At 41.6% G+C, this 23694-nt stretch overlaps 2 protein-coding genes across 2 annotated transcripts; both read left to right on the top strand.

Moving 5' to 3' along the window:
* Positions 1-3793: 3793 nt before the first annotated feature.
* On the top strand, positions 3794-5232 carry LOC122776756 (nardilysin-like). Its single transcript, XM_044037446.1, has 3 exons — positions 3794-4184; positions 4685-4824; positions 4916-5232. The coding sequence occupies exons 1-3, from the start codon at positions 3983-3985 to the stop codon at positions 5183-5185; spliced, it is 612 nt and encodes a 203-aa protein (XP_043893381.1). The 5' UTR covers positions 3794-3982; the 3' UTR covers positions 5186-5232.
* On the top strand, positions 5188-16192 carry si:dkey-32e6.6 (extracellular matrix protein 2). Its single transcript, XM_044037445.1, has 7 exons — positions 5188-5474; positions 5599-5714; positions 7945-8080; positions 8605-8762; positions 9417-9556; positions 14190-14516; positions 15728-16192. Exons 1-7 carry the CDS (start codon positions 5420-5422, stop codon positions 15873-15875), a joined length of 1080 nt encoding a protein of 359 aa, XP_043893380.1. The 5' UTR covers positions 5188-5419; the 3' UTR covers positions 15876-16192.
* Positions 16193-23694: the final 7502 nt, after the last annotated feature.

The raw sequence follows: 23694 nt of genomic DNA, 5'->3' as shown, positions 1-23694 counted from the left end.
CAGCTGCAGTGGACTTCCCTCAAACCTTTCCCAAGCTGTGAACCCACCACAAATGTTCTGACAGTCTACTTTTTTTAAAACAGTATTTTTCTGTTTTTGTAAGTGGCGTTTTGTTATATTTCAATGGACATGTGGGACATCTAAATAAAGACACGATTTACCGAAACCCACATGACAAATTATCTGCCCATATTGCCCTCATCACTGACTTGATTGGAACCACCTTAACAACCTCATCTGTTTCTAACTTCTCAACAACTGCAATAATAACAAGCATCACTGTCGTGTTTCAATGCAGGTGAATAACACTGAAGTAAAATAACCAACATGTTAATTTCTGATCAGATTGACAGCTGACTGAGCAGAGATCACCAGAATCGACAAATCCTAGTTGTGCTACCCGAAGAGAATAAATCGCCTTGGGAACTTTCGTGCAACTGTTTTGAGGCTAGTTTTATTCTAGTTTCATGCAACAGGCCCCTGAACATCCATGAGTCTAAATGTGTTCATTTATGTAATTTAAGTGGCTTTTTATTTGTGCCATCTGTGTCCTCTGTTGATTGTCACAACCTTGCCACTTTATTATTTTGCCTTTCTTTATTTATGGTGGTAATCCGGGTTGGGGGGGCCATGTCATTGACTATACGTGGTGGTCACTGAGTTCATCATTAGTCACCTCAAGCTTGGCAATTCATTGAATACTAGCTACGCTTAGCTCCATCCTGATTGGTTTGGTGCCTCTTTTCTGCTTGTTTCCTCAGTTTTTTTGCACATTCCAAAATAACTTTGATCTTTTTGTGTGGCCACTTGTTTTTTAAAGGAAAGGATCTTTACTGACATTATACAACCGACAATGTGAGGTCAGAGCCACAGCATCTGAGAACGTCACCATGGACCAACCGGGCTGAATGTGTGTGAAAACTTTCTAACCTGTTTTCCTGTTTTGATGGCGGGAGGAAACCAAACTACACGCAGAAAAGTCCCAGATCATGAATTGAACCCAGCATCTTCTTGCTGTGAAGCAACAGTGATAACCACGACACCACAGTGACCTTTATTTTGTGGTAACTGTACTCCATTTTCAGGTCAGTAGTTGACTACAGTGACCATTTTTGTTTGATGCAGTCCACTTTGTGGTTTGGTCACTTGTATGTTACCGTTGTATTTATTGTGCAGTTATGGTGATTAGAAAGTACAGAAGGAAGCTGGCGTTCCAATCCATGTTTAGGTCGCGACTGTGTTTTGCTCACCACACGCACACTGCAGTGAAGGTTGCTGACAGAGCCACGTAGATGCACAGTGGCTGACGTGCGGCCAAAAGCCCAGCTCCAGCCGAAACTGTACAACTATGAAACATCAAAAGACAATGACTGGTTAACAAAACATTAAGCAGTTCACTCACCAAGTGAGGCTGCATACAGTTTGAAGTGTGAGCCAAGCTCCAACTGCTCCATTGCACATACACATTTCAGAGGGAAGCACATCAGGAGCACAAGGATACATTTATGACCCAGACATTCCTTCAGTCTCTCGTATTTTTAGTTGTGTCTTATTGTGTTTCTTCTCTAGTGGCCATTTTAAATGGCACCTTCCAAGTGGCAGCCTGTTGAAGCATCACCCTTTACTTAACTTTTTTTTTCCTTTAATGTTACTTCTCCCTGCTTTTATTTTGTTTTGTTTTTTTCTTAAAGGTGTGTGCTATGGACACCAAGTACACTGTGCTTGTTGTAGCCCTTTTACTGTGAGTGTCCCCATTGTGGGTGTCCAGGTGATGAGGGGAGTAACAATGTATTATAAACCTCGGGATATTTTCAAAGAAGAAAGGCAGAGACGACCGGTACAGTCTATAAAACGTTTATTTACAATGAATTAAGTATCGCACGCACTGTTGCGAACAAAGGGTAAGAAAACACGCAGCTTCGTAAGCTGCACAGAAACGCACCACTCGGTGGCTCACAGGCCATCAGCATGGCCCGTCCCAGCTTTTTATCTGCACAACATGACAGTTGAATTGGAGGCACCTGTGGAACAAGCAGAGTGGGCAGAATGTAACAGTGGGACTAGTAAAGATCTGTCTTATCCTATGAAGCCCACTTAGTAAAGTCAACAGTCGCTGCATGTATTGGATGTACTTCTCTGATTTGCATTTAGCTTTGTATTACTAGAATACGGGTAGTATTTTTTAAAAAAAATTGTGCTTCCCAACCAGGAAATATCTATACTCTTTTCTTTGTTAGGTGCCCACCAGTGACACTTGGTCCCAGCCTTGGTCCGAGGCTTTGGACCTCATTCCCAGAATGTAAACAGTGTCCACCATCTTTGCTAACAGTTATGCTAACAGGACCAAGTGTCACTTGTGGACACATAACAGAGAAAAGAATGAAGATATTTCTCAACTGAGGGGAAACTGAGTTTGGGAAGCACAATTTCTTGAAAATACTAGTAATTCTAGTAATACAAAGCTAAATGCAAATCAGTGAAGTATTCCTTTAAGGCTTTAGTTACATAGCAGCTGTAAACATGGCCAGTCTCTGATAACTCATCTGACTGTGACGGTGTTAAACTGAAACATTCCACAGACATGTGCTGTGTTATTCCCTGTGTTATAGGACGGAGCCAGTTTCCTCCAGGATTGTCCAGGTCAAGGGCCCTTGAATCTGGTCCCTTTCTGCTACAGAATGATTTTCTTTCTTCTGACGTCATTGTCCATATATATACACCTCCACTTCTGGTTTACAATTCCTTAGGAATAAATCAGTTTTGCTTTAACATTGCATGTTATTGACAACTTTCATCCACCTTATGAATTTCTAATTTGTATATCTTGTGCCATGTTTTGTTGTATATTTTCTTTGTGGAATGTAATGAGAATTCTGTTAGTTTAACCCTCATTAACCTCTTTCTACATTCATTTGCCTGACCTTTGTATAACCTTTTTTATCTGTATGTTGTCTCTGTAATATCAAAACTGACTATTTTAACCCCCTCTTGTCACATGTGTACTGTATGTCTTCTAGTGTTGCTGTCTTTTCTGCTGGTGAGCAAGCAAGAAGGTAAAAGTAAGTCGTTGTTTGTTTTGTTTTGTTTTTTTATCAAGAACTGATGCATCATTTCTTAACTTCCTTCATAAATAAATCTCATCTCAGTGACACTTATGTCTGGCGTATTGTAACATCCATATAATGTACATCTCAACATATTTTGTGTGTGCATGCGTGGTAACTGAGCAAATAAAGAGTCACTGTCAGCAGGTTTTCAGCCCGTTGGCTCACCACACAGCCGGTGGCACTTGCTTGGGTTGGCGTCGAGTGTGAGGACACCACTCAGTTGAGAGTACAAGCTTTAAGCATGTATGCACAGAATGTAATGTCCGACCTGTCTGTCTCTCTGGGGTCGTGTTTGTTTTCATACGTAGACGCCAGTGGAGCTTAGCCACACAGGGGTGGACTCCGACCTGAACTGTCTATCTATTCCGTCCATGTCCTACATACACACCTTGCAGTGTCTCACAAGAATCTATCACAGATGTATGAAACTTATTGTGTTCTAGTGTCTGTTCTTCACCATAAACCTCTGTCTTTCTTTTCACCTTGTGCCAGCAGACGGTTACGAAAGACAGAGTAGACAAGGAGGAGCAGGGCGGGTCTGCGTATTTCACGGCATGATGAACGAGGGCCCTTATTAACAGTGTGAGAGCTTTCTGTCTATTTTATCCCTTGGCATTTCACTGTGTCTTCATTTTTGGTTTCACTCTGAGAAGGAGACGTGTAATATAGTAATATAGTATAGTGTAATAGCATTAGCAACACTTTTTTCCAGGGTAAATAATGTGAAAGGCTTTATCCTCTGCTGTAGACTTGTTGAAACTGCTACTCCGTTTCTCTTTGGCATCATTGCCTACACGTCTTGTGGATTCACTGCCTCAGCTTTGTGGTGGACCTTTTTTTTCTCCCTCCAACTTGAATTGACCACAAGTCCTAAAATGCAGACACCGAGAACATGGATCGTGATCGTTTGTCTGAGTGGCATGTTTTTGTCAGGACTAAGCCTAAACTCCTCACAGGACACGGATGCTCAAACTTATTCTGAGACACCTGTATTAAAAACGGCAGATGATTTTCCAGAAGATAGAGTGGTGACCTTGTTGGATCAACTGACAAACTCAACTGCAACCTCTGATGCTGGTAAGCTTCTCTTTCTGTCTGCATGCTCCTAAATAAAACTGCTTTTATTTAGGGATAGTAAAGGTTTTTTTTGAAATGTGGTTGTGTAAGATACTGAGGTATTGTCAATCCTGTGTGCTGTGTGCACCCCCCGTACAATGCGCACCTCTGATGAGCACTCTAGGCTCGCTCTCAGTGAAAACATGGCTGCCAGCGGGGTCACAAATCCCACCTTAAAGAAGCATTGTTTATTTATTTTTGTTTAATTGCTGCTGTGTTTTGTAATTGCTGCAGGCATGAGATTGATTTAAAGTATACCAGAGAAGAGGGAGTAGTTTAATCGAGAGGAAATGAATGTGTAGATGAGTACATCAGAGTTTTGATTGTGGAAATGCTTCATAATTCTTGATAACCGGGATAAAACAAAAAAAAGGCTTTAAAAACAGATCATTTTTGAGTTATTCAGCTGAGACAATTAACTCTTTCTCTCTGCTCCGTTTGATGCCATCTCTGCGATGAAGACGGCAAGAATGAGCTTCACAGCATGGAGGCAGAGGAGGAGATGGAGGAGCTAAAGACTCTGCACGCCGGTAGAAGAAAGAGAAACGCCTGGTGGAGGAAGAAACTTGCAGCGCTCGTGGACCCCAATACTTACAGATTTGTATGACTAGACAAATACAGAAAATCATACATTTTTACAATTTGCTTGGTCATGATTTTTTTTAATATTGGTGGTTCCTTGGCTGCTGTAGGCAGGCATCGGGCCACTGCTCATGGGCTGGGGGAAGCAGGGGAAAGGAGAGCAGGGATCCACCTCTCTCATGGGCATACTGAGTGAGCTTCACACTGAGAGGAGGAGGCTGATGGATCAAGAGAAAAAACAGGAGGAGGAGGAGGAAGAGGAAGATGATGATGATGATGATGACGATGATGATGACGATGATGACGACGACGACGATGATGATGAAGAAGAGGTTGCTTTACTTTTGTACAATTTTCACTTTGAACTGTCTGTCATGTAATGCTTTACTGCAATTTTCTGTCAGGAAGAGGATGAGGAAAACGAGGAGGAGGAAGAAGAAGGAGGAGAAGAAGAGGAAGGAGAGGAGGAAGGAGGTGAGGAAAACGAAGAGGAAGTAGAGGAGTCTGCCACTGAAGCTCCAAGCAATCAAACAGAAACCCCCGGCCCCTTCACAGAGACACTTGCCAGTGGGTGTCAGAGAACTGGCAGAGAAATCAGCTGCAGAGGTCTTGGTATGACTCACCTACCAGAAATGTACAACCTGGAGGCCACAAAGCTGGACTTGGCAGGTGTGTTTGTGTGTGTGTGTGTGTGTGTGTGTGTGTGTCTCCATTGTTTCCTTTTCCTTTTTTTTCCCCAAATACACTGCATATCACATGTTGTACATCACATACAATGTATTTAACTTTAAAGAGAACCACTTGAGCGGCTTCACAGCACAGTCTTTCTCCGGTCTCCCCAACCTTGACACACTGGACCTGAGCAAAAACCAACTGTACGAAGAGTCCTTCAGTGAACAGCCTCTGTCTGTGAGTAACACTGTACCACTGTCGCTTTGTACCTGCTCTCCAACACAACTGGCAGTCGCTTCTGTACCCACCTGTAGATGCCGTACTTTACAACCAGAGAACTGTATATATAGTTATGGTGTGATATCAAATATCATTTCTATCATAGACAAGGCAGGGTTCACATGCAGTGTTACAAAAGCCAATCGGCGTTGAGATTGAATGAAATAGTCCTCTTTCTCAGGAGGAACACAGGGAAATATTTGTGGGTTGCATTCACTCACATGAGAAATGAAAGTACACACATAATGTTGAGTTCCTTTGGCCAGTATTATTACTATTGTCAACACTTGAACTCAATTGTCTAGTCAACTGCAAGAAAACACTTTATGTTATTTCAAAGAAAAACCGAAAAGAAAGAAAGATAATCATTTTATTTGCCTTTATTTTTTATTTCAGCTTTATTTAACCAGGAAAAAACTACATAGAGATTAAAAATCTCAATGTAGTTGAGAGTTTTAAGGATCATATTATCATAAAACCCCAGAGAATCATAAAAAAAAACCTATAAATCAGCAAAAGCCTCTACAGACAGATGTGTCTGCCTCCAAGTCGTTCAGTGTTCTCCTAAATATATGCAGTGAGACCACGCCTGTAAGTTTCTGCAGGTCATTCCAGGCAAAGGGAGCAGCAAACATAAACGCCTTCTTTTCCAATTCATTTCTGACCCTTGGGACAGACGGTGAAATAAAACCCTCGGAAAAGTCAACAGGTAGGAGGAGAGAAGACCGAGAATAGCTTTGTCAATTAACATCCACCAATGTTTTAGTCTACATGTGTAGACGAAGAATTCCAAGCAACACGCTCATGTGTCAAACAGTGATGAGTGAGAGATCGCACGTTGGCGATAAACCTCAGGGCCTCGTGATACACAGTGTCGAGGGCATGTAAACTCCGGGATGGAGGCGTATATATGTATAGAAGATCTCGGTAGTCCAAGACCAACATAAAAGTGCCAGCAACCAGCCTATTTTTGGATTGAAAAGAAAGCCAGGATTTAAATCCTTAAATGAAAACCCAGTTTACCAATAATCCTATAAAATGTATAATTCCATAATAAGCTTTCACCATAACACAGATCAACTTGGGAAAATCTGTCAGCCCCGGGGAAATCTACCCTGTGAAGGAAGAGTTTGACCTGTGACATGGCAGCTCAGTGGGAGAAAGAGAGCTCCTCCTATTGACCGTTGTACTCTGCATGTACACTTCACCTCATGCTGCTGTTCCACCATCGGTGTCAGCTGCCAGCACTACCAAGAAAGGAGAGAATGAATCTAAAATTTAACGGAAAAAAAATACAACCATGTCATTATGGGCTGAGCCCTTTCGAGAGGGAGAGAGAGCCCTATATAAAGTGCGTGTTTCTGTCTGTGCTCATCTGGCCGGAGGATATCAGGACAGGGATCCTCCATCCCAAAATGTCCTTGAGATGAGACTCACCAGTCAACTATAGGGATTATACCTAGGACCAGTACTACTCTTGGTGATGTGGGTTGAAATGACGCGATATTTACATAAAAGAAACTTTGAATGAAAGAATTTGTGAGTTATAAGTCAGTTTTACAAGTGCACTTTGCATCTAATTAAAATAAACTGGAGACTGCGTCCTGTGTCATTACAGTAATAAAAGAGCAACACAAATTGCATTAACTAATCCTGTCTAAGAATAACCTCTGGTCTAACCTCTAATTGACACAGATCCTGCCCACACTGAGGCAGCCTACCGCACTCTGACCATTCATTACGCGCCACCATTCACATACTCTCACAGTATTGGCTGGAGGAACCTGTAGAAAAACCACCCCAGCCAATGATGGAGAGAATAAAAGAAATGTATTTATAGAGGTTTTTTTTCCCCCTACAATTTCTTCTGGCATCCGAGTAATAACAGAGGGCCGACGGCCTGGCGAAAGGGATACTGCAAAAGATGCAGTCCACTGCTCTTACTTGAGACACACCGACCACAGCAGCCTTCACAGAGGAGCCACACAGAGCAGCTTTTATGAAAAAAACAACAAAAACATGATAGATTACATGGAGGAGATGCACTGTGATTTTGTCCCGCTTGGCAGGTTGGAATGTAAAATTATGTCTTTTTTAGAAAAGTTGCTATTTTGTATGTTTTATCTTGTGACCCCGGTTGGTGTTCTCTCTCTCTCTCTCTCTCTCTCTCTGCTGCAATGACATGTAGAGTCTGACCTCTCTGAAGAAGCTGAACCTAGATGGAAACCAGCTCACCAGGATCCCGACATTGCTGCCGCCATCGCTTGCTGAGCTTAATCTCAACAACAACCGGCTTATAACACTCACCGAGGACTCTTTCAAAGGTAGGAATTCTGTCTGAGAAAAAACCGCATTGCTCGTGCCAATCCCAGCTGACATAGGGCAATGGGGGGGGGGGGCAGCCCCCGGACAGATTGACAGTCCAGTGCAGGGCCACACAGACACAAACAACCATTCACTTTCACCCCTAACGGTCAATTTACAGTCCAATTTATCTAATCCCCATTTTGCATGTACTTGGACTGTGGGAGGAAGTGGAGAACTGGGAGCAAACATGCTACACCATCCGTGTGGCCGCGTATAGCACCTATTCACAACAAACATCTCAAGGCACTTCATATAGTAAGGTCAAGATCTATTATAGAGAGACCCAACAGGAATACAATGAGACTCAAAGTGTATGGCCATCTGCGGCAAACAGTTGGAATAGGAGAGAGGAGAGAAAGGAGAGGGAGGGATGGAGAGGAGAGAAGGGGAGAGAGGAAAGGCCGAGATCAAGACCAGGAACAGTTGGGTAGCAGGTGTATTCGAGAAAGAGATCTCAATTGTGTTGATTATTGCCTTCTAGGTCTGACGAACCTGTTGACTCTGGAGCTACAGGAGAACATTCTCCATGAGGGAAGTGTGTCACCGCTCACCTTCAAACCTTTGAAGAAGCTTCAGAGACTGCAGTTGGACAACAATCGCTTCCGTTACCTCCCGATGGGCCTTCCATCGTCTCTGCAGGTGCACTGATATAACTTCACTGAAATCCGTAGTGAAATCCTGCTCCTTAAATGGACAGTTCAGGATTTATGAGGTGATGCTATATACAGGTACATACAGGTAACTGCACTCCCTTCACTGAGAGGCAACCAAGAGCAGGCGGGTGGCTGCAACCTCAGTGGAATATGCAAAAAAAAAGTTTGAAAGAGTTTTAGTTAATTACTACTTTCTTTAGATGAAAAGACAAGAGACAACCATGGTGTCCCTTGTGGTACCAAAATAGTCCTTTATTAGACGGTCAATGTTTCAGTCTGTCACTGAAGACGCTGCCCAGAACTGTGATGGTGTCCTGTAAGGAGTGGTAGAGGTTGTCCATCACAGATGATAGTTTGAATCTCATCCTCCCCTCTCCCACTATCTCCACTGGGTCACATGGGCCGAGCTAGCTTTATTATGAGTCTGTCCAGCCTTTATATAATTTCACTGCAAAGTTCAGGCTTACAGGGGATCAATACACACGTGGAAAGTGTCCTTTTTTTTTTTTTTTATTAAATCATCATTACATACAGAATTTTGTCAGATAACCTTAATGCCTGAGGTAGTGAGATATTTTAGACAGCCCCATTTGAATGCAACGGGTCAGGTATTTGTCTCTCTTTTTTTTTCCCCACATAGGAGTTGAGAATGAAAGGAAATCAGATTCTTCAGCTGTCAGAAGAGCCGCTCAGGGGCTGCAGCAATCTAAAGGTTCTGGATCTGAATCACAACCTCCTGCATGAGCAACGTGTTGTTGACCAAGCCTGGCGCCATCTCAAGTATGTCTGTCCATCCGTCCATCATCCATCCATCCAACCCCACTAAAGGCCACAAGAGGGTAGACTGGTATAGTGTATAGTGTGCCTGCACATGAATGTATGTTTGTAAATACCTCTATAGGACTGTTCTGCCATAAACACCGACCTTATCGGGACCAGTTGCCTCAAATTGATCAAAACAAGGTCCTAATCAGGCAGAATCTCATTTCTAAGGAACTGTTTATGTTTTGGGCTAAGATTTGACTGTGATAAGGTTAGGGTTAAGCATTTGTTGGTTTTGGTTAAGGTTAGGGGTAATGCGTTGGTTAGGCTGTTCAAATGAATGGATGTCTATGTAGAGTCCTAAAAAGGATAGCCACACAAACCTGTGTGTGTGTGTGTGTGTTGTTTAATTATAGCAATCTTTGCTGTAAGCCACAGTAGGAGATCCAGGAAAAGCTGAGGAAAAGAGAATTCAGAGGAGACAAAAGTAGAGACTTTGGGTCGCACTGATAAAACTGAATGACTTTACAAGAGGAAGTTCTGTAAATCCAAATTTCAGAATAAATATACAGGGAATATCTGACAAAGGAGATTATGAAACCGTGTTATCTTAGATAGTGCCATTGTATTCCATTCACACATTCATAGAGCGCGTGAATGTCCAGTCCTTTTTTGATCACACAATCGTTCACACATGTTCACAAGCTGCCGGCACGACCGCCAGGAGCAACTTGGGGTTATGTGTGTTGCATAGACCATAGCATGAATTAATACAATTTAACCTGATCTAGGGCACTGTGCTCTATGGTAGCCCCCGGCATGTTCCCTGCACCCAGAACCAGCTGGAGACACAGAGTCTCACTAACACTGAAAACATAGCTGCCACAGCAGACAGAAGAAAAAACAGATTTTATGTATTTACTTTTTAAAAAAAAAAGATTTATTTATTTATTTAACTTACAGGTAAGGTGAAAATTATTTGGGAATAGTGAAGGACACAATTGGCACCCCTGGCCAGTTCTCCTTCCAAGTGTGAAATATAAGCCTTGGGTGAAAAATATAAGTGTTACGTAATTAGAACCAATGCAAAACCTCTTGAGATCCTCAAATAGATATCTCCACTTCACCATAACGAAAGTCTTCTTCGCATCCAAGGAGCCCACCACCTCTGGGGTTCCAGTGGATGCGTAGGAGGAAAGAAGATTAAGAAGGTGACGAATATTGAGAAGGTTTTTCCAGAACATGGTTTGGTCAAGAGATATGATGTTCAGCTTGACCGATTTGCGCCATAGTTCTAATACTTTAGCCAAGATTTTATAGTCAATATTAAAAAGAGAGATGGTTCAATTTGCAGTAAAAGAAGTAAAATTTAAAAAACAAGAAATTCATTTTTGTAAACTGCTCACTCCCACACCAAAATCTGCTGGTCTGCTGCTGCTTCTATGTGTTAGTTTGGTGTCAGTTAAAGGTAGGGTGGGCGATGTCACAAAAAGGAAACATATCAGTCAGCTCTGGAATGGAAAGACCAATAAATCCACCATCCATTCATGGAAAAGGTGCCAACAACAGGTGTTGGTCGCAAACGAAAGACAGTTTTTTTGGAACGCTACTGTCAAGAAAAAGGCTGATGCACAGCGATCCAAGACCAGAGTGAACATCGGTGCTGTGTTTGAACGATGGTGACAACTGCAAGCCTAGAAAGGGCTGCAAAGTGGGCTTTGTTTTAAAGGTTAAAGGTTAACTTTATGTCTTTGTGATCTTTTGAGAGTATAAAGTACCGAAAGTTCCCGATGCTGCGCAGTGCTTGCGAGTCCGTGTGAAACCAGCGCTTTCCGTGAACAAGCATTGTGTGTTCCTGTGCTCTGGAGGCGTAGCTTCGGAGGGAAGACTGAACAGAGGGGCTTGGAATTTTGGATTCAAAATGTAGCCTGCTCGAAAAGTTTTCCCAGCATCTCCAACCCTAACTTTATAAGAGACAAGTGGGGAAAAGCAAGGGAGTGAAACGGAGAAGCAAAATAATGACAACAAAATTGTCTTAAATAATAATAAACAGCACAGTGCTGGTTTGGGTTAGTGCAGCACTGTGTTCCATGTGAAAAATCCGTGTTTTGCCTCTTGCTGAGATTTGGGGGTTGTAGGTTTAAGTGGAGGTTACAGGGAGCTGGGGCGACTACATTGAACTGCTAGCATCTCACATTTACATCAATAATTTACAAAATAATTTGATACCGCAGCTAAGAGATTATGGTTGTATGTTTTCCTGAACTCCGTAATTTCACCCCTGCTCTGTGTTTAGTTTGTGTGGCTCTGGGTGTGTTAACTATTTTTGCCAACATGTGGAAATCAACAACCACGCATACTGTATGTGCGTAAGCACTTTTCTGTAGCTCGGGTAGATGGCTATCATCGCTTTCAAGACATCTGCTGATGTTGCACAAAATCTTGGCACACTGACAGAAGGGCCCGCCTCTGGCTCCTAGGATCCCAGTCTACTGCAGAGTGACATGGGTCAGAACCCAGTGAGAGCAGGGTAGTCTTTACCCCGATGCAGCCCCTCCTGCAGCGGGTGGTGGTGGTGCGAGCAGACAGTCAGATGTGTGTGATGAACATGACTGTGCTGCGTGAGGATGATTACACATCACTCTTTACCTAATTCAAGGTAACACCGTCTTGAAATGAACATTTGCAGCCAGGTACGAGAGTTTAGCAGTAGTGAAATGCTGCTGAACAACAGGATTACTGCGGTCACAGATAGCATGACTAATTCACAATCTAACATCAGACATTTTTTCTTCACAGAGAGAGGCAGTGTGTGTCTAAATTAAACACAGGAGTCTCCACACACTCACAGTGGCTCTTTCTCTCTCCCCCGTCTCCCTGTGTGTGTGTGTGTGTAAACAGTTGACTCTGTCTCTCCTTCTTTTTCTCGTTCTCTCTCCTCAAGCATATATCAACATAATAAAACAAATCTGAATATCAACTATACAAACACATGACATTATACCACTGAATTCAACATAAATACCATAAACAAATATTTTAGCTACATGTAAGTTATCACTGTTAGGCTATATATAGGAAGGTCATTTTAATGAATCAAAAAAATATAAATATAATATATATATATATATAATATTTATAATATAAATCCAGGATGAACAGTCCACTAAAGGGGCTAAACAAAAACCAACAGCAAGGCTGTGTAAAAAAAGTAGTTCTCTACGCTAATTCATATTTTCTACTCAAAGGTTGTGGGTTCGATTCCTGGCTCCGCTAGTCTATGTGGGATGGGTGTGAATACTATAGTGTGCAGCAGCTTTGAGTGGTCATCAAGACTAGAAAACATTAAAGAATAATTATGGGGTATGAATCCCATTATTAGGATTAATAAGGATAACAAAAGAATAAATTATGTGTACATCCAGATTATTGCGCTTCAGCTGAGAAGACCAGAGAGGATTTTACAAACATAATTATCATAAATTGTTCTTCTGATAATGCTTTAATGTTATGGATTTCATTCTATTCCTGCATTACAAATGCTATATTATCTAACGTTGTATAGATAACAAGCAATTCAAATGAAACGTATCATTACTATCATTATAAATGGCATCATTGTGCAGAGCAGTGTAGTTGGCGCACCTGAAGTCGTTTCAGTTGAATGGGGAGGTTTTATAAAGGAATGCATAGTGACGCAAAATGGCTTATTTGGCACTGCGAGAGGATGTGGCAAAATGGAAGGCTTTGCAGGGAGAGAATTTTATGCTGGCCAGTGATAATAAATGGCTTGTGAGCCAGTTCCGACTTCCACATGTTGTACTGCTGTGCCACACTGGCTCCTGCGTTAGAGAGAAGCACACACAGAAATTGGGCTTTGTTGGTCCTCCAAGTGCTGACAACATTTCCGCAGCCTACAGTGCGCAGAGGAGAGGAACTTAAATGTCCACCACAGCCACGCATGCACTGTTGTGGCGTTCTATATCACCTCTTGAACAAGTTTAATGAGGGGGCAGGGCATTTCTTCACAGACAAACTTAGCTGTTTGTGTGAAGAAATGCCCTGTTAAGATACCTCATGAGCAGAGAAAACCACCTCTTTGTGGAGTTCTGTGGAGATAATCCACCACCACCCTATTTTTAAGGGTTCATTCAGCATTTTTGAAGTGGGAGGTTCCATACAGGTTACTGTGCTCAAAAAATGTATCCCGTGTTGGGTTTTTTTTCTCTTCATCGTTCTGACCCATAATTCTGACATAATGTATGAGGTTAGGATTAAGATTAGGGACCAGGATAGAACTGAGGTTAAGGTTAAGGCCAAGAAAAAGACTGAGGCTAGGATATAGATCCAGGTTCGACTTAGTGCATATTCACTGTTGACTCACTCTTAGACAGACATTTGTTTTATTGATATTATCAGCATTTCCATAAAAATAAATCATTTGTCAGTGACTACTTAGCACCGGCTTTAAGTTCACAGTGAGTTTGAAATGTGGACACTCATAGCAGCTGCTTTGAGCGTCTAAATACACCGACCTGTGCGTCTCTTTCAGAAGGTACCCTGTTTGTAAGGCGAGGCATGAGGGACGTCACTCTTGGAATGAGAACAGGCAGCTTTAACTGATGTATGTCATTCCTCTCTTTCTCCTCAGGTCCCTGGAGGATCTCGATCTGTCTAACAACCAGTTCACCTCTGTGCCCATGAATCTGCCTGGTCGCCTTAAAAACCTGAGCCTCCAACACAACAGTATCCGTCACATACGCGCCTTCACCTTCCGTCACCTGCGGCCCGGCCTGCAGTTCCTCGGTTTGTCCTACAACTTCGTGAGCAATGAGGGAATCGAGCGGCACTCTTTCGTAGGTACGTTCCGCTCCCTGAAGGAGCTCCTACTGGACAACAATCGTCTGAACGAGGTCCCTCACTGCATTCGACAGTTGAAGAATCTGCAGGTGTTGAGACTGGACAACAACCAGATCAGGTAGGACAGTGTTCATCTGTATTGTCACAACAATTGAGTAATACTGACTGCCAAAGCAATGGTAAACATGAGCATGAGCTTGCATCATGGTAAGCAGCCCAAAACAATGTGTGCATTTCGTCGTCTCACAGCCCAGTATTGACGCGAGAACCATTCTTTAAGTCTAATCTCATTCCTGTTTATAGAACTAGAATGAGCCGTTTTCGCACACACACCAATTAGTGATCGTGAATTTGCCTCTTCATTTAACCCATCCAGTGATGGGCAGCAATGGGGGATTTGGGTACCTTGCTCAGTGGCACCCCAGCCCTTTGACACGTACCAGGTATTGGACCACTGATCCTCCAGGTACAAGCCCAGTTCCTTTCCTCTGCCCAAAGACAATGAGGAATAACTTAGACATCGACAAACGGCCTTATGTGTGTACTTGTCGGATGAAGTCCCCAGTCACCAGTTTCAATGACCCAGGATCTCATTAAATGACTTTAATTCAAAGTGAAATTAACATTAAGGTTAATTCATCTTTTTCATACAATCAAACCATGTACATGTTATGCGGCATATGTTGGATGTTTCATCCTTGACAACATTGTAAACTATTAATTTTATCATACAATATGCACCTTCACATTTACTGCTGTAATACACGTGTGGTTATGTGGAATTATGGAAATAGTGACAATTGTGTCACTTGTGTTTAATGTAAAACCATTACATTTGTGTGTCAAGGGTGTAGGTTTGTGTACGGACCATTATATTTCGGTTACCTACCAATATTAGAGACAGGGCAATGTGTACGTAAGTATGAATGCTGTGAGAGGAGAGCAAGAGGGAGCGAGCGTCAGTGAACGCATCACTGTCGAGCAGAAAGAGGGAGTCACAGAGGAGACGGGACAGATGTGCTGTTCTGACAACACAGCGGCGCAGTGTCCTCACCAGTCTTGTAACCAAACCTACGCCCTTGGTGTCAGCTCAGTCTTAGAACATGACAGCGTGGCTGACTCAGACTCAGGTAACGGTGACTCAACTTGAGAACTTTTTTTTATGGTGACTCTCAGACTCTGTGGACTCAGTATTTCACTCAGATGACAACACTGGGTTGACTATGCATTTAATAGAACATCAACCCCATGTTTGTCATATAGCAACTGTATGGTATATGTTCCCTGAGATAAGCAGCACTGAATATGTGTGTTTTGTTGTGGTTTCAGGCTGGTGAGGCAGTGGGGAGTGTGCCACCCGCAAAATTCCGGCTCCACCTTGATGACACTCCACTTGGAGAACAATTATCTGAAAGTGGAGAATGTTCCCCCGAAGGCCTTCTCCTGTCTAGTTGATGTAAATGGACTGTTCCTCTAACAATAGCATACAGACACATTATGTCAATTAGACTACACAGATAAACTACCTAAATATATGCATGTACATTACTTTGAGGTACAGCTAAGCAAGTACCATGCTTTATTCTTTCTCTGCCTCCACTGCTCTTCAACATTAAGCATGCAAGCATCAGGAGACATTAGACAAACCGCTTTATCATGGAGTTTCCTTAATTTAATCAGCCCAAGCTTTCATCTTACTCTCAAACCCATCATTTTCTTTCACATCTCACGTCTGACGAGGAAAATACTGTATCTGTAATGTTGGGGTATGTATTAAAGCACATGTGTAATTTACGCAGTAATTAAAGTGGTTATTATATAAGGCTTAAGGCTTAAGGCTAATGCAGTATCTGGATTGAAAATGCAATGTTTACTCTTTTTTTTCAATCCTTTTATTTAAGTGTGATACTTAAACTTAAGTGTGATAAGAATATACTAAAAGTTTTTAACTCATCTGAGTCTGTGATGTTTACAAGAGAATGCTTTGTTTGTTGTGAGCTGACGTAGCAGGGAGATCTTGAGCCTGCAGGGAGGGGGTCTCAGAGATACATTTGAAATATCTGGGGACATAGTTTGAACCCAGGGGGGGAAGGAAAGGAAAGGAAAGGAAAAGAAAGGAAAGGAAAGGAAAGGAAAAAAATCACACAGCTTCTCTTTAACCACGTGCTCTAATGTAATACAACATCTGGAACTGGTCGCGTAGCAAAAATACATAGGGTCACTCCACACATGCAGAGTTGATGTCATTCACCCTAGGATTGTGTTCAGTACAAGTATGTTAGCACGAGGGCAGTGAGCAGCCTTCTTCTTGGTTATGTACTTCATTCTGAGAGATTTTGTTTCCCAACATTGATTTGCCCTGTAAAAGAACGCCATGTTTCAACACCATTTTCTAATGACTTCCATAGTTTACATGAGGACTAATTTCAAAGTTCTGAAACATTCAGTTTTGGAGGAGACATTTTGAAAACATCAACCATGAATCATGAGAGTTTCTGATGCACTTATGGCTCAGAAATCTTCAAAAATCTCAATGGTCCTTGTGTATAGGACATCTGGAAGCTGGACTGGAGCAAGTTGAGAGTCAATTGCACGATAAATGTGGGAGCTTAGGTTTAAGAGGGATGAACTTGATAATTTATATGGATTGATAAAGTGTACTAACGCTTGCTTCATGCTCATACATGGGAAGTTGGCTTTTGTTGTTCCAACATGCAGCAAAATGTTGTATATGCCTATAATGCATGTACCAAAAGCAAAACAAAAAAATAATAATAAAATAACCCACCACATCCATGTCCCTAAATTTAATTTAGATTCATCTTATATGGATATTAAAAGACACTTTATGGGTTAAAAACATACACCTAAATTAAAAAAACTGCATCATATAATTCTGAGAATTATATGGCAATGACACCATGGTGGTGCATTAATGCCATGCAAGGAAGGAAGGCAATCAATTAAACAATTCATAACCTACTCCTCCTTCTGTTCTAAACATAAGGGTCACAGGGTTGCTGGTGCCAATCCACTGCAGGGCCAACATATAAAGAGAGCATCCAATTGACCTTTATGTGTTTTTGGACATGCTGAACGAATCCCAGAGAAAACCCAAGCACACAAACACCACAAAGAATGGCCCAAAGTGCACACGGTATATACATTATTTGTTTTATTATAATCGACTCAATCATTCATTGACAAACATTAAACATTTGTCAATGTTTTAAATGATGTTGAGAGAGAACGAGTTGGTCCTTTGTAATGTTACAACAGAGACAAAAAAAAAGTACTTACGACAACAATAAACCATTGTTCTTAGAAAGTCTCTGAGTTGATCAGTGAAAGATGAGATGAAAAGCAGCTTTGAGGCCAACAACATGTTGCCCAAAGACAAAGGGGGAAGGAGATTTAGAGCACAGAGAGAGAGGAGGGGAAGCATGCTCTCTGCTTTTTTCTCTCATGTTGGAAAAAAGGCCACAAAATGATTTCTCTTATTGATTAAGCCATTTCCAGGAGTCCATCTTTGTCACTCTTTGTCCCTTTCCTCACAGATTCCTGTTAGCTGTAGCATAGGTTTTAAGTTCACTTTACCAAGTACTCCATCCAGTTCTACAGCTTTCCTCGGTTGTGGGTGAAGTAAATATGTTAAATATCCACCAACAGTGGAGCATTTTGCTTCTTGTCCAATCTGACCTACAGCTTTAACTGTGTCGAGGCAACTCGTGTGTTGAACCACGACGCGCTGTGTTACTGGGTGGGTGTTGGTGGGTGGTGCAACAGAACCAAACACCAAACCAAACATAAACTGAGTCTGCAGCCCACACATGAAAATTTATATTCTGACTATACTGGCTGCACCATTGTTATCAGAGGAGCCAGTATTTCACTTCAAAATGTTTCCTAAATCCCTGATGAAATATCATAATTATTTAATGATTGAATCGAATACATTTCTTACATATGTCTTACGCGTCTTTATGTGGCTACAATCATTTTACAGTTATTTCTGCCATATTTCACCGAGCTCACACTAAACCATCCCTGGCTGTTTCTCAGGACAGAGAGCGCACAGAGCACAATCACCTGTAGGAAACACACTGACTATAAATACTTCCTACAACCCCATTTAAACAATCCAAACTATTCCTTTGGTATAGCAATATTTCCATAGCTTTTATTGTTATTATTTTAGTCATCCTAAAAAAAAATTAAAGCTATGAGTTAACGCCCATAACCCCTGAAGCTGTTCTGCACCAATTTGTGCTGCAAAAATGATTTGTGGAAGTCTTGCTGCAGTGTTTCTAAGATTTGTAAGACACACTTCATTGTGTCTCAGTCAGAGTTACTGAAATGATGGAATGTTTGGTGGATGAAATCAAATTTAATATAAGGTAACAGAGTTTCTGTGGTTTTTCTAAATGAAAAACAGAAAGTCTCCTACACAGAGAGAGAGAGTGAAAAGGAGAGAGGTGCTGAGGCAGGGTACACGCATTAAACAGGCGAGGAACAATGATCTGGTTTAAGTCAGCCAGCAGTTGACAAACTATATTGATCATGCTAAGGAAATGCATATGAATAACTGAATATGTCACATGACACACATTTGCACAGCATTCATAATGAGGACATTTAGTGACATAATGCATCCCCTAGCCCCTTACCCTAACCTTCTCCATCACAACTAAGTGCATAACCCTAACCTTAAAACCTGGTCTTAACCCTCAAAAAACCCTTTTAAGAAATGACAGAACATGAAATGATGACAAGTTTTGTGGTCCTCACAAAGATACCCATACAAGAACACACACAGATATATTTATACTTTTCACTGTCTCTGCGTGGACATGTAATCACACGCTTGATTCCAGCTCTTGTAAAGGGACAGGCTTTAGTCTCCCTAATTGTACAGTTGTTGTGCACGTTATTGTCTAGAAACGACACATTTGCATTCATGCTGCAACGCGGAAACCTGGGTCATAGCAACAGGGTCAATGAGCTGGGAGGGAATGACCAAGAACAGTAGAGCGGTTCCATTTGGTTTTCCATTAGGAACAGTACCACACTAACTGGCCCCAATCGTTCAATTTTCAGCACCAGCAGTGAAATTGTGCGGTACGGTCTGGGTGGCAACACAAAGATGTCAGTCCCTTATGATCAGTGTAAATATCCCCTGGCAGTCGAGGCAAGTGCTTGCAGTTTAATCTCATACAAAGCTTGTTGTCTTGTTGAGACAAATAGTCACAAACTGAGCAGGAAAGAAGAGCAGTCTTGTCTTTGTGACTTTCTGCCATCACACACAGGATGTGTGCACACCTCACTGACCAAGCAAAAGGTACTGTTCTCAGTTGAAACTCGAGCCTGACCCAGAGCTTTAACGTTTCAAACGTACCGTGCCATGATGGAAACATGGCATTTGTGTCAGCACCTCATAAAACCACACTTCACTATCCCTTTAACGCCTGTCATGTACATGAGATTGCAATCACACCAAGGCTAATAATCCCCTAACTCGTCCCAGTGCCACTGTATGAGCTTGATTTAGTGCAGGCCCCTCAATGGCTTTTTGCTTAGTAAGTATCCAAAGTATCTTGAAACATGACGGCAGCAACACTTTCAAACTACGTTTCCAGTGTCTCCAGCTTGGTCTTCCTTAAATCTGGTCTCCCACAGCCTGTCACATGAGGTATTTTCAGATTTGACAGGGTTGCCGCTGCAGTGCCATCCATCACTAATGAGTTAAACTGACATCCCATCACACCCAACAGATGTTTCGCATCCTGTCGAGCAGAGACGACGCAGTTTCCCACTGTAACCGTGCTGAACTGTGTGCTCTTCCCAGTGACAGCAGCTTCCTGTGTTTGTTTTATCAGCCCGCACAGCTCTCGTCCAATAACAAAGAAAAGTAACACTACAAAGGCATCGCTCATCCTGAAAAAGTGGATGACTGGAAGTTATAACAGTGGAGGAGAGCTTGTTTTCTAGTGAGGGGTCAACTATTTGAGACAGTGTGCTGTAAATCTGACCAATCAGCCCTGCTGTACTCATCTGACATAGACGAGACATCCACAAATACTGAGAATAATACTTTGGTCCTGTCCCAGTCTCCAAACAAAATGTTGCTGTTTAACATGTTTAAATGTGAGGTGTTGGAAAAAGTATTATTGACATTTCTATAGTGTTTAAAGAAATTCTTCACCGATTTGCGTTTAGCTTTGTAGTACTAGAATAGGGGTAGTATTTTTGAAAAATGGTGCTTCCCAACCCCTGAGTCGAGAAATATCTTCATTCTTTTTTTGTTACGTGCCCACCACTGACACTTGGTCCGAGGCTTGAAACAGCAATGCTAATTCCACACTTTTTAGACCCACTCGTAGGGGGACGGGACCTCACTAGTGTCACTGGTGGGCACGTAACAAAGAAAAGAATGAAGATATTTCTCGACTCAGAGGAAACTGAGGTTGGGAAGCACAATTCTTCAAAAATACTACTCCTATTCCTCCTCCTGTAAGGCTGCTGTCAGTGAACAACTTTATTCGAAACATATATGAAACAGCTTTATATTCGTACAGCTGGGGGTCTAAGTTCATGAGACAACATTTTCAGTATCCCACAACACTTTGGCCTGTTCAGACCTGGCATTAACATCCATAACAACTGGACAGCACTGTGTTCAACTGTTCAAAATACATGCCCTGTGACCACATGTGACTGGAGCTGTGTCTCAATCTAATCTTCTTCTTCTTCTCCTAGTAAATCCATCAGGCTGTACACCAAGAGCCTAAATGCTGCCCTCCACAGTTCAAAGTCCTGAACCCAAGTTCTCCTGCCCCTCGAAGTCTGTTGAGTTGAGCTCTAATTAGCCAAAACATCCCCAAAAATCTGGTTTATTCACACATATCTGATGCAAAATACATTTTATGTTTGAACACAGTTGTAGAACTAATAGCAATCGTATTTAGTGATTCTTTTATACCAGTTTTTTAATTTTGTGATTATTAGTTTTTGAGTCTCCAGGTAATATTATTTTAGTAAATATTCCACGTAATACTGGCGTAAATGTGATGTATCTCATACTTAGGGACAAACATGGACAAGACAAACAATTTTCCTTCATTGTTACTAACCTGGAATATGATTTACGATTTCAACAGATAGAATTTGTACAGAAATACAACAATAGTTTAAATAATAATATAATAAATAAATAAACACAGCAGATGCTTTTGGACGTGTAGTATTAGAACAAACACAGGTTTGACCAGGCCAGATAAACCTGGTTAAGCTTCTATATCCTTATATTTTGTCATTACTGTAACTCCTGATTATCAAAGAATGGGCTAGTTGGATATGTGCACACACTTTGGTTTTTCTTCACAAAGAAATCCTCTTTTTAATTTTTTTATTTCTATTATTGTATTACATTATTTGTTAATGCATGATCAATTATTTCTAAATTTGAAGTTGCCATCAATTTCCAATTGCAATCAATTTTTCTATTTTGTTGTATGTTACATCCCACAAAAAATGATGTTTTTAATGACTGTACAGACTTTCAGTTCACTGTGAAGCTGCAGCGGGTCAGAGGATGCCCACTAAGGAGGTGGTCTGGTCTCTACCCTGACCTTGAAGACTGATTGCGCTTATGGATGCTCAGGAATGTGACCACATGTCCCAAAAGCACCTCCCAATCGTTTTTTTGTGATCGGCCATCTCAATGTGATCTGATCTCCAGGGTGGAAGTCAGTACCAGCTCTGATCAGATGTCAGAACTCCACAAAGAGTTGGTCCTCTCTGCTTGTAAGTCTAGGTTGTGAATAAATAAAACAAAAGTGACAAGGAGGCTGTTGCTCGCTTAAAGTTACGGGTACAATCCAGACGGGTTAATTCCTACAGATACACCTATGTAGCATCCACATTATTCTCCGCTCATGAGGTTAGCATAAGCGCCCCCCTAACCACTGTGTTTGCCAACCGTTCTGTAAAATGAGGATTTGTTCCGTATTTGACAGATAAAAGATATGGAATGCACTTTGTTCCTTGTTTGTGAAAATCAAGCCAACTGTGAAACCATAAGAGAAAAATGACAAGATTGCGCGATTGCAGAAAGAGGAAGGAAGAAAAAGTGTGATCAGATCATCATATCTTTTCATCCACTACGCACGCTGCACTTTAGATAGATTAAGAATACAACCGTGAGTGTCATCGTCCACCCTGATGTGAGCAGAATGCACTGCACTCAGTGCTACATCTGCAAAGCTCATGTGTAATCTTTGTGTGGCTGACTTTGCACAGGATCAGATTTTCCCCAAATGGAGCAGCTTGCCAAACGTAATGCCTTGCTCTGGGTACTGGCAAATTCAGAGAGGAAATCACAGAGTCAGTGAGAGAGAGAACATTTTATCCTGCCAGAAACAAAATTTAATAGAGAACAAGGAGAGGGAAAAATTGCAAAAAAAAGTTTTGTTTTTTTTGTACTCATAGTCCTTGATATACACTCGGCCTTGGGATTTCAGTGGAGTTTGGGGGTATCATGATAATCCTCTACTAGTCCCACGGTGGAGAAAATGGTAAATAACGGCATCATTTGTTTACATGCTTTATCCGACATTGGAAAACAATGATGACGATAACTATTTTCCCGTGAAGAGAAAATCCTGTTTGCTTCAAGTGAGACACTGTGTGGGACATGCTAACGGATACACGTCATTCTGAAATCATGCAGAATAATTTGATATTTAAAATAATTGGATCGTAAATGATCTGTTTAGATTACTGTTATCTTGTCATGACAGAAACCACATTGACAGACCTCATACACAGGGTTGTGATAAAGTGCTTATTGCTTCTTTTGTAGGATACAGTGACACCACTGGTTTGAAGTAATGCCTCCCACCGCCTGTCCCTTTTTTCTTGACATGCTCCTGCACATTAGGAAATACTTATATTACATGGTGTCAGTAATAATTAAATGATCCCATGAAAGTATACAGCACTGTATGTAGGCTACTGTACCCAGGCCACTCCCCCCACCTTTCCCTCCCCTTCCCTCTATCCAGAGAGGAGACCAAGTGTATTCATACTTTTCAGTCACGACTCTTTGCCGAGAACCAAAAAGAACAAAAGAACCCCAAAACAACATGGTAAACCGAATTGAAAGCACTGTTGAACAAAATAATAATAATTTAAATCACTTGACAGCAACATAGGTGTATGAAGAAAAGACATAAGTTGTATTGTATTTAAATGTTTGCCTTCTAATGACCTCATAGTGTCCTGGTGGGAGACTGCCA

This window comes from Solea senegalensis, linkage group LG11, assembly GCF_019176455.1.
Source record: "Solea senegalensis isolate Sse05_10M linkage group LG11, IFAPA_SoseM_1, whole genome shotgun sequence".
Classification (NCBI taxonomy): domain Eukaryota; kingdom Metazoa; phylum Chordata; class Actinopteri; order Pleuronectiformes; family Soleidae; genus Solea; species Solea senegalensis.
Note: the sequence above shows the minus strand (reverse complement) of the source record. Positions and strands in the feature narration are given on the sequence as shown.